We start from the raw sequence: 11,685 nt of genomic DNA on the forward strand, positions 1-11,685 counted from the left end.
TTTTACCCAGGCATTAACGGAAGAGCAGCTTTTCACTGCTATGAGCTGAGTGAGGTGGAGCTTATATTTTGAACCATTTTGTACATTGCAACTAATGACTATTCTCATAATGGATTCATCTTGTTTGGCATTGGCTACAAATTTTTTTAACCCGCGCCTGAAATGTCTTTATTTTAAAAGTGACTTTAAAGATTATGAAAGTACTTGCCAATTCATTTTCTGTCCATTGATGTATCCACTATTTGTATCAGCTGTACCTGAAGTGTCAATCTCATCATGGTACTAAAGGAAAGGAATCATCTGTCATTAGGAACCATCCTCTGGCCACCATGAATGTACGGCCAATAAAAAAGTAGAAACCAAATTAGGGAACAGATTATATTTTAATGTTGCCATTTTGTTAAATGTCTGACAATGATTTGTTTGGACAGCTCCTGAATAAGGTTTCACCTAAACATGTTTCTGATCACTTTTGAAATTCTACAGTAAAGTCAAAATCCAAACACTGTGTGCACAGCAGAATATCAAATGTATAAAACAGCAAGGCATGACAGCACTTTTTACATGGTAAAAGAAAAACTACACAGGTTTCAAATACATTATGTTCTGTTGTATGGTGATGGCAAGTCAATGACTTGCGTGTTCCTGTACATTCCAGTAGAAAAGTCAAATATGTGGACATGTATGGAATAGTGAACAGTCTCACACCCCCCCAGCCCAACAGCCAGACCCGCACACAGACATTCAGTGTAGTACACACAAGCATACACTCATTCATAAAACAGTAAACTGTGCAGTAACAGTAAAAACTAAGTTGACATGCCAAGACAGATTAATGTGTTCAGTAAAACGTTTCATTTAAAAATATAACAATTAGAAAATTAAGAGAACAACGTTTTCTAAAAATACTTTAAAAACAGGTCGACACCAGAAATATCCAAGTTTTCAGATGCCAAGCAGCGGCTTAAATTAAAGTTCAATGGTCAGTCCTGATGCTAAACCCCTCCATGTCCATTATCATCCTTCACTCACAGTCCAGGCATGATGTAGGCAATGTTGTCCAACGTATTTGACTGACAGAAAAAGGGAGAGATTTGTTAGAAAAATGCAACGCCGATCCACTTGATCACTGCCATTTGTGTGGCTACAGTAGACACATTTAAATTAACGTTATAAGTTATGAAGCTGCCCACATTCATTTGATATATAGAACACTTTGTCAGTACTATACCAGGACGTTTCGAGGACATCCGTTTAACTGTGGTATCTGTGCTGTCAGACAGGTCAGTGGTCCCAGCGCACACAAAATGGAGTCCAGAAGTACAGACAGACTCCCGGACACCGCCACCATTCCCTAAAAGGAAGAAACATCAGTCACATGACTCTGTTATTCCACTGCACACTAATGAAACATCGCCATAATATACTTCAAAAAATAGTTTAAAAAGAGAATATAGTTAACCTTCTTTTTTGTTAAAAATATAAACGTTTAAACTCTAAATTGACCTGCAAGTACAGCATGCGCAACCGTGCATGTGGAAACTTGCCTCCGTTTCCTGCAGTCGATGTCCAATCAGGGACAGGGACTCGCCCAGGAGCTGCAGGTGAGCTGCTGCATCAATGGGATCTACATCTGGGACACGAGCAGGGGACAGGGACACGGTGCTGGGCGCTCTGTTCGGTGACACCATGCCTGTCCCTGTTCCTACAACTTTCAAGAAAAAACACAACTGAAAGGCAACAGCAACGAGAGGCTGACAGGAAGTTGAGAAGTGCTAAATCGTCCTTATCGGTCAGATGAAAGCTTTCATGTTACACTCAGAGATACCTTTGCTTTTGCTCTCACTGGTGCTCTTGTGTTTGACTGTGGTGGCCTCAGCTTTGTTCTGTTTGTGCTGCAGATACTGAGCTTTCTGCCTCCAAACCTGCACAAGAAGAGAGCATACAGGAAAAACCAGGAATTTGGTGACCCGCCAAAGCACCAACGGTGATTTTCAAAATTGATTTCCCAGTATTATTTGCAAATAAGGAAAAAAAAAAAACTTACTAATTTGTCTTTCTCAGGCATCGCCTTCCACACCTCCGCTAACTTTTTGCTTAGCTCTCCAAACACTGCAAATTAGATTTACAAGCATATTGTTTAAAATGGGTTGTTAAATGACATTTGAAAGAGCTAAATTCCAATCACATTGTCATTACAAGAGTTATATTCTATGTCCCAGCATTACCCACCTAGTCCTGGCTGTTCTGCATTTATGTTGACTCTGTACTCCTTACAAAACACCTGATACGCTGATGTGTTCTTCTTCTTGGGCTAAGAGAAGACAAAGAAGTTAACCAATATTGCATGATTCACTTACATGATGTCTTTCATATAAGTGTGTTAATTCAAACAAAAAACAACCTGTTAGCTGGCTAGTAAAATTCAGTCAAAAGTGTTTTTGCAGGGTGATCAAAACAAAACTACATTGTCATGTTAGTCCCATAGGGAAGACTACAGGCAGCATGTGCAGGAGGTTCTGCAGGGTTGGTGATTTAATGTCACTGAGTCAACGCTTACTTAAGATTTTCCAGTGTGACTGTTGCTCTCTTGAAATAAGCCTGACCAGTATTTTACCTTGTCTTTTTCCTTCTCGTGCTTTTCCCGGTCTTTATCCTCTTTCTTCTTCTTCTTCTCTATAGACCCATCGTTGCCTTGATGGTGGTGTGGAGGGACGGGTGTGCCCATGGCATACATTGGACCAACAGCGCTGTGAGTGACAGTGGGGTGGGAGTGGCTGTGGCTCCTTGATGAGTCTGATGAGAGTGTCATAACAAAGACAAAACAACAGTGATGAAGTACTGCATGATACTGATACATGATCCATGTTGGAAACTAATTTCATAGAGCTGAGTCAAGTCAACAAGTCAACATTGCATACAAAAGGTCTGAGATGTCGTAAAATTCACCTTTAAATGACACATTTGTTTTAGTCTTTTACAACTAGTACTACCCTCTTACGCTTCAGAGTATACATATACCGGTACTATGCATATACAATATACATACAAATATAAATATATAAAACTTGCAGAAATCCACAATGACCTACTCAGTTGTAGAAACTACAACATGTTTATCACATACTCAGACAGCAGTAATCTCACCTCCAAATCCTTTGCTGTGCTTCTTGTCCTTCCCACTTTTATCCTTGTCTCTGTCTTTTTCTTTGTCCTTTTTCTTCTTGCTTTTTTTGCTCTTCTTCTTCTTTTTTGACAGATGTGTGTACGAATCGTCTATAACAAGTTCACCAGCCTCCAGTTCACCCCCAGATGACGAGCTATCATCTCCCATGCCGCCTCCATAATGCCCTATATGACAGAGACCACAGAAATGAATATTAATCTGAATAATTTAGGCTGGCATGTGGTGTGGTACATTAGGACCACAGGTGCACTAATGATATCTGTAATATATAACAACAATATCTGTACCAATTAACCTCCTTAATACTGGCTTCACTTACTACTTACACAATAAAGAATACTGAAATAACTTGTGATTGATAATTTACTCCTAATGCATGAGGTAGAAGTAACTGTACTTATTATTACAGCACTGGTTTATTTAGTTTCAAATGCATCAGATACCATATACAGCAGGTTGTAGTGATTCTTTAATACAACCCGTTTAGTTTGTTAGAGGTACTATTTTATCTCACTTGAAGGACCCTGTCCCCCTCTCAGTTTTATCTGAAGTGGTGTACAGTATATGCATGCCTTCCAGCATCACTAAGACAAAAGATATTATCACTTACATATCCTGGAACATAACAGCTCTTACCTTCCACCTCCACCTCTTTCCCCACTACAGGCAGCGGATCTCGACTCTGCTGTAGTTTCTTCTTGGGCGACTTGGAGAGCTGCAGTCTGTCTCTATCCTTCTCCTTTTTTACCCCTCCTTTAGATGAGTGAGACGTGAATGGCAAACTCTCCGCTTCTTCCTTCTCTGGAGACATGATGAGCTTCATTTTCAGCCCATCAGCCTCACGTAACGTCAAGGGTTCCTCTTTGGGAGCCCCACCGTGAAATAGAGACGACTTTGAGGAAGAGGAGGAGTGCTTTTTGGAGGAAGATGATGATGAAGACAAAGGGCGGGAGTGAGAAAAGGAGTGGCTCCCTTTGCTCGAACCGCCACTGCTGCTGCTCTCGCGTTTGCGGTCCTTGGAAGAGTGTGAGGAGAAGGAGGGGTAAGAGGGCTTCTTGTGCAAATGTGTACTGGGGTCCGAACCTGTGGCCAGCGGAGAGGTGATGGCCTGCAAGAGGCCCATTGCCGTATCTGTTGGGTGTGAAGATGAGGGAGATGACAGAGGAGGGGAGCGATCTGCAGACTTGTGCTTTTTCTTATGGGGAGGTGGACCTGAACCGTCATGGTCTGGTGTAGGGAAGATAAAGGCAAAAAAAAAAAAGTTACTATATCTGCAAAGCCATTTTTTGGATAAATCAAAAGATCAGTCTCTCACCTCTGTAATAGTACTCATCACTATGTTTCTTCTTCTTTTTGTGCGAGTCCCCTCCAAGCATGAAAAGTTCTGAATCCTGAATTTGAATGACACAATCGCTTTGCATTTACCAATTCATAGACACAGGTTCAAAATAAGTGAATGTGCAATAACACCGTAACTGGTGGCATAACATGTTAAAAGGTTGGCTGGCTGGTTAATTAAAATGTTATTTTCAATTATGATTTTGGTTTCCAACTATTATGAAAAACTGTTGTCGTTCTGTCTTGTGTTATGAAGGCAGCAAATTCCCCTCTTTTAAAGAGGTGCACTTTTGCTCCTCTCAAAAACTCAAATTCACTCATAGTCAAGCTGTGGCATGTTTAGATTCAGATAGAGCCAAGATGACACAAAGAGAGCCTTTGATTAACAAGAAACATAAAAACAAATTGTGGGAAAGCAAGTATTCCCCAAACCTCATACAAACAAGTTAGATGTTGCATATGGCAGCTTGTAGCACAAATACATGAATGATACAGCATTTCATTATAATTTCAGTCTTGTGAAATGTTAAAATCATATGGAGGTGGTATCAAAAGTGAAACTGAACGGATGAATGACATGAAAATTTAAAATTTTTATGAGCTGAGATTTTGTTTTACTTGTCTTTTTAGTAATGTTGTTCTCATGTTGTTAACTGCTTTCCTGCCTGTATAACATCCATTGCACGTCTGCCCGTCCTGGATGAGGGATCTCTACTCTGTTGCTCACCCTGAGGTTTCTCCCATTTTTTTCCTGTTTAAGGTTTTTCTGGGTGTTATTCCTTAGTCGATGTGAGGGTCGAAGGGCAGAGGATGTTGCTGATGTTATGTTAAGGACTTTGAGACAAACTGCTTGTAAAAATGGGCTATACAAATAAAGTTGTCTTGTCTTGTCTAGCACATGTGTCTTTTCTCTACAGCAATGAATGGATGCATGAGGTGCCCACAGCTGACTGTGCATCACTGCTCTGCAAGCACATTCAAAACTGAACAAGTTAGAGAAAACTTAGACACATAAAGTAAACTGAACAAAACAAGATGACTTGGAGAAGCCCATGATGCCGCTGTACCAATTACATACATTTTTAAAATTGTTTTTCAGTTGCAGTTAAAGTTCAGCAATGGACGCTGTTTTCAATCAATACATGATGTTTTCCAAGGTATATGAGTAGTAGTAATAATAACAATAACTGTGATTTAAATATTTACCCACATTATAATATTATTATGATTTTTCACATAATCAAACAGCCCTGCTTAAAAGCCTTTGCTGATGTTGTACCATGATGTCAAGTTATTGTGGACAGACAACTTACCTTGGGCCGTTTCTTGGAAGACTTCCGGACCTCAGCAGCAATCTCCTCTTCCTCCCTTAGTAGGTCCTTGTATGACCGCCTCTTCTCTCTCTGGCTACGACCAGCTACAAGGCCCCTGTCTCCATCCATCCCCATATCTAGAATACATGGAATGAGTATCATAATTCTTAACTTAAAACTAAAATTTTGATTTTAAAAAGAGTACTTAACAGGTGTCTTGTCACATCTAGGTCTCTTGACAGGGAACAGTTCAGAAGTTACACTTTGTCATTATGTCATTACTTATTAGTGTGTTTTTGAATGGAAAAAAAATGCATGATAAAGTAAGACACGGTAAAACTAAATGCAGTTTGCAGGTAAACATTACCCATTCCTCCTTTACTCTTGATCTCCTCAAAAGCCATGGCTCCTTCTTTGTCAACACGTATATTTGTCACAGTATATCACTGACAACATAAGGCAGGACACTGACCTGTTACGGGAACACCAAGAAAAATGCAATTTAAGGTGCTAAAAATATGAAATGTTTACTCTGGATAAAAACGATTGAGAGCAATAAATGGTTAAACAATAAGAAAGTCGTAAACTTGACTATTTTTACGGATCTTGTAACTTAACAGTAGCTATACCTAAACAGGTATATGATTGCTACAACTGTTTCTGCTTAGTCCTGCAGTGAGCACCCAAAGCAACACTGGAGCTGCAAGTGAGCTGTACAAAACGATGCTCAAAAGTGGACAAGGGCTTGATGGTTGCCTGTTTCTCGAGGAAAAGCTAAATTTGAGTTGTATTACAATAATTGTGGGGTCTGTTATCTGTAAAAGATCCCAACAAAATGATAGCTAAACAAATTCCCGCCTACTTTCATAAAGATACACAAACACACCCCCTATCCTTCTACTTTGAGTCCCTAGCTTCCCAACATTTCCAGTACTGGAATCCGTACAGCCGATCTTGCCATCAGCTTGCCGGTGAAAGCAGCTAAGGAAAGCCCGAGGCTTTCACCAACAGCTAGGCCGAGGTCGCCTCAAGTGCACAAAATACTGCAAGAGACATGCATTCAGCTTTGCTCGTGACTTAATCCCCTTTGGGATGGATGTATGTGTAGTTTAAAACACCTGGAATAGAAGAATGAATGTTTATAATAAATACTACTACCTCTGTAGGTCTCCAGTTTACGCGGGTCCGGCCGCCATCTTTTATTGTCGGCGAACAACAATACGTGTCCCTGTAGGGGAGGGACTTTGGTAACACAGCCAATAATCGTAGGGGAAAAGTAGCCATATTAGCTTACGGCGTCATGGTCATAACCTTCCAAAATGACAAAAGGCGCTCTTACTATTGTGCTGGTATTTAACTAAGTATATTTAATTGAAGCAAAAAACAGATGGTGTATTGTATGAAAGACAATTTTCCACAAATATTAGCCAAACATACTGATTTATTGATTCACATATAACCATTTTCAGTGACAGTCAAATTAGTTTTTACATATCACATACAAACATAACACACAGTACAACAGAAAAGGCAACAAGATACAAAGAAGCTGTTGATCATTAAACCAAAAATACAACAGTGCAATCTGTTTATTCAATTCTGAGAAATATGTCTCATAATTAACACAAAACTTAGATCGTAAAGAGGCAAAGAACATGTCGGCACACAGCTGTGACTCACACACTCTCACATACACACACACAAATAGAGAGCTGAGGTCCCACTGCACTTCAGGGTTAGCTTCTGTTCCACCAGCATCCTGTCCCACATGTATTTTTCCCTTTGGGGCATCTTTTATTCTTCATATGAAAACCTAATTTGTGATAATCTTTTCTGTCTGTCATAAGCTAAAAAGATACCTACAAAATCACAACACTGGGAATTAATATTTGAGCGTCTTTTTATTTCAACAAAGATGACAAGATAATAGTTTTTTGTTAGCATATTAGACTTAGCCACAGGTACAGTATGGGGGCAGCCGAGGCCTAGAGGTTGGAAAAGCGGCTTGTGACCGGAAGGTGACCGGTTTGAATCCCCCCGGACTGGCAGGAAAAATTTGGATGTGGTGGAGTAATTGATAATGCCTCCCCCATTACACGGCCGTTGTGCACTCGAGCAAGGCACTTAACCCCCCAATTTGCTTCTCCATCTGGCCAAGACTAGTGGAGTAGAGGCTTGTTTGAGAGGGAGCAGGACTTCAGCTCTCTACACACCATATCTTCTACCTATCCCCCAAACTCTGTTTCTGTATACTGAGTGATGTAAAACTTGCCAATAAATCCGTCACCTCATCCACCTGAAAAAAAAGAAAAATGCATACAACCATGTGTAAGATGAAAATAAATACAAGTCAATGGATAACAAATAACTAATATATGCAAATCTAAAGACACAAACATTAAAGTTTAGTTACATCATAAATCTTGGTTTTTATGCACGTGAATAAGAGAACCATTCAGTCAGTCTGTAGGTCTGACCTGCTCTTTGGTGCGTGTGTGCTGTAGCTGTGTTGAAATGTGCTCCAGCCTCTCTTTAGCTTCACTCTGGCCCATTAAGTTCAGGTATTCCCTCAGCATTTGAATAATCTGAAAGGAAAAATCAGATATACAAATCTTCAGCAGTACTATCTACCGTTAAAATTAAAAACACTAAGTCAGGCATGTTAATGCATCCTCTACCTGTGTGACTTCTCCTCTTAGCGTCTCTAAACTGCGCGAATCTCCTTCCTGCAGAATATTAAGCTTGGAGCGTGCTAGATGCAGGGGGGTCCTGCCTGCTCGGTCCAGGGCATCCACACGGGCTCCTTCACAAAGACAATAAAAGCACAAATCGTACTTATGAAGTAGGTTCCAGGATAGCTGAAGTCTAATTGCATAATCTTATACTTTGTGTTTAATTTCCACAACTGGACTGCCAAGGTTACATTCTGATTTTACTTCAATTAATTTGAAACCCAAAAGTAAAGAAAAAAAAAGCTGACTTTGCACCTCGTGATCTTTATCTAGTTATCTGTTATCTGTTACAACGGGCAAAGAAAACTCAGCAACATGTGTACTAAAAGAAGTCAACAGCTCTAGAAGGGCCTCACCTCCTCTCAGCAGTGTGGTGATTACAGGCACATGGTTGGTACAGGCCGCTGCAGAAACAAAATATTAAAATGGTCAAGCTGAAACACGAAACAAACTAACAAAACTGTTCATTACTGCATGCAAATACACAGCACAGCACAGTTGTCCAAAACAACAGCTGTGCCACTGCTTTAGGCACTACTGACCACAGAGCAACAGCTTCCCCACGCCACACTAAAAACACTTTCTTACCCAGATGGAGGGGGGTATTCCCCAGACTGTCGCGCTGGTTTGGGTCTGCGCCGTGGCTCAGCAACAACTGCACTTTAGTCATAAACATATGAACAAAAATGTCACTCTATAATGCAGTGTACAACAAAGGAAAGTGTAGAAACACTGCTGTACAGTTGAGAACAATAACCAATCCAAAGTAAGGACAAAATGTGTGACTAAAACTAAAAGATGATGTAAAGTGATCAGTTAAACATGGATAGTGCTTTCATTAAAGATTACATCTTGCAGATAGACTCAGGGTCATCTATGAAACAACGCATTTGGAGTTTTTACGGTGTATTGTGTAATGATGCATGCAGTAGGGTGGACTGCAGCCAACATGGTGGCTTACACCCTGCTCTTCAAACTACCTGATGCCCTCTCAAACCATCCTGCTGCATTATGTGGATGTAAATAAATGATAGTGTCATGACTCATGACATTATCACCAACCTACCAATGCTTTCGTTGCCATTGCAGGAAGAGAAATGGAGGGCTGTCCTTCCCTTGTCATCTGCTGCACAGGGGTCTATGTCATCTTGCAAGAGCTTTCGAACTGGAAGAATACACTATTATCAGCAAAATGCAACCTCTAATCATCCTCACACACAACATGCAAGGCATTTTAATGCATTACTTCACTGTTTGTACCTGTGTCAATGTCATTGCTGTTTGCTGCTTCCCTCAGTCTTTTCACAGCTGTGGAGATAAGACAAAGTGATAAGTATGGAAATTCTGCTTTATGATTGGGTGAATGAGATCACATGGCAATATATCGGAACCACAATGGCATTACTGACAAAAAGACCAACATTAAACTTTCAAGAGGGGTACCTGTTTGGAGTATAGTAACTGATATGAAAACTGTGTATATACTCTACATCAGTATACTGACAGTTAGAGATGAGGAGCTACTGGGACTTTGGTTATCAGCTTAGATGTTGTCTTCTTCCATTATTAAGTGCATTACACTGTAAGATACCTTTTAAGAGACCTTTGCTACTTGAAAGCACCATAAGTTACTCACATACCTTATACAGACAAAAGTATTGCGATAGACCTCTTTATCACTGAATTCAGGTGTGCTATGGAGCTGTAAAAAGAGGTTGAGTTGGGCTTCTTACTTCCAGTGAAGGGAAATCTTAATGCTTCAGCATACCAACACATTTTGGATAATGCTATGCTTCCAACTTTGTGGTAACAGTTTTGGGAAGGTCCTTTTCTATTCCAGCATGACTGTGGCCCAGTGCACAAAGCAAAGTCCATAAAGAGTTTGGGGTGGAAGAACTTGACTGGCCCTCACAGATCCCTGACCTCAACCCCATCCGGGACCTTTGAGATGAACTGAAACAGAGACTGTGAGCCAGGCCTTTTAGTCCAACATCAGTGTCTGACCTCACAAATGCTCTCCTGCATGAATGGGCAAAAAATCCCTCAGAAACGCCCCAAGATCTTGTGGAAAGCCTCCCCAGAAGAGTGGAAGCTGTTATAGCTGCAAAGCTGTCTATGTATTTAAAATCCCTTACCAGTCCCTTACCCGTTGGTCACGTGCCCCAATACTTTTGTCCATATGGTGTAAGTAGAATATGGTCACATTAACATTAGTTTGTATTATGCAACTAATCTTACAAATGTAGCCAGCGTCTTGTCCCCTTCATTCACACTCTTTCTCCCTCGCTCTCTCTCTCTCTCTCTCTCTCTCTCTATCTCACACACACACACAAACCTTGTTTACGTCTCAAATGAACGATGTCTCATCAGTTCCTTACCATAAATATCTTTACCAATAGGACCGAGGTTCCGCACAACTCTGTGCTGCCGCCTGGCCCTGCTCCCTGTGATCTTCCCCAGCTTGGTCGTCACACCACCGGGACTAAGCTCTGCTCGTCCCGGCTCCCACAACAAGTGCAGGTACCTGAGTTCTTTGTCGTCTCGCTGTCCGACTCTACCTAGCACCACTTTGCCCTCCCCAGTCCCACTTATACCAAACCCGACGGCAGCGGCGCCCCTTTCGTCCATCCCCTCCACGTTACCCCGCTGCTCTCTGTCCACAGCCTCATGGGTGTCAGCTTCGGGTTCAGGCTCCACCATGTACTCTCCCTCGGAGCTGGAGCGTTCATTATCCGAGGCTGTTGCAACGATTGGGCTCCACCCGTCCATACTTTACCGTGACATCTGGAAGCCGTGTTTATACAACCCTCGTTGCACACGGTTCTTACTACTCCTGCCAGTGCATAAAGGAAATAGAGCCGTCATTAATATCGAGAGTCAACATAAAATGTGGCATCTGCTCCGCCAGCAACGGCTGAGACCACTACACGGCACGTCAATTTATAATCTCCACCACAGAAGTCTTTCCATCCTTGCTAATTTTGCAGTATTTTAACAACACTCTTCCTTTTCAGCACCAAAATGTCTCCTATTTCACATTTTCCTTTTCATCGCACTCAAGTAGTAAAAGACACACCTATTGTGCAGTTCACAGCTTGAGACAAAGATGGCCAAT

General features: G+C 41.2%; 2 protein-coding genes and 1 long non-coding RNA gene across 5 annotated transcripts; 1 reads left to right on the plus strand and 2 right to left on the minus strand.

Moving 5' to 3' along the window:
- Positions 1-364: 364 nt before the first annotated feature.
- On the minus strand, positions 365-7,135 carry hmgxb4a (HMG box domain containing 4a). 3 transcript variants are annotated; one of them, XM_046414449.1, is made up of 13 exons: positions 6,997-7,135; positions 6,206-6,310; positions 5,839-5,975; positions 4,503-4,578; positions 3,824-4,414; positions 3,148-3,351; positions 2,618-2,796; positions 2,233-2,314; positions 2,048-2,112; positions 1,829-1,925; positions 1,548-1,711; positions 1,232-1,354; positions 365-1,073 (listed from the first exon to the last, which is right to left on the minus strand). In XM_046414449.1, exons 2-13 carry the CDS (start codon positions 6,240-6,242, stop codon positions 1,029-1,031), a joined length of 1,800 nt encoding a protein of 599 aa, XP_046270405.1. In that variant the 5' UTR covers positions 6,243-6,310; positions 6,997-7,135; the 3' UTR covers positions 365-1,028. The 3 variants fall into 3 exon arrangements, with proteins under 3 accessions (XP_046270405.1, XP_046270406.1, XP_046270407.1); XM_046414450.1 differs by having other exon boundaries at positions 6,994-7,101; XM_046414451.1 differs by lacking the exon at positions 6,997-7,135 and adding an exon at positions 6,808-6,963.
- On the plus strand, positions 1,845-3,535 carry LOC124072789. Its single transcript, XR_006845594.1, has 3 exons — positions 1,845-1,987; positions 2,683-2,752; positions 3,260-3,535. It is a non-coding gene; the product is annotated as an uncharacterized LOC124072789 (long non-coding RNA).
- A 126-nt stretch (positions 7,136-7,261) lies between the features above and the next one.
- On the minus strand, positions 7,262-11,642 carry ankrd54 (ankyrin repeat domain 54). Its single transcript, XM_046414454.1, has 8 exons — positions 10,949-11,642; positions 9,831-9,878; positions 9,637-9,735; positions 9,159-9,230; positions 8,927-8,974; positions 8,517-8,641; positions 8,316-8,423; positions 7,262-8,134 (listed from the first exon to the last, which is right to left on the minus strand). The coding sequence occupies exons 1-8, from the start codon at positions 11,337-11,339 to the stop codon at positions 8,060-8,062; spliced, it is 966 nt and encodes a 321-aa protein (XP_046270410.1). The 5' UTR covers positions 11,340-11,642; the 3' UTR covers positions 7,262-8,059.
- Positions 11,643-11,685: the final 43 nt, after the last annotated feature.

Source organism: Scatophagus argus, chromosome 16 (assembly GCF_020382885.2).
Source record: "Scatophagus argus isolate fScaArg1 chromosome 16, fScaArg1.pri, whole genome shotgun sequence".
NCBI lineage: Eukaryota > Metazoa > Chordata > Actinopteri > Scatophagidae > Scatophagus > Scatophagus argus.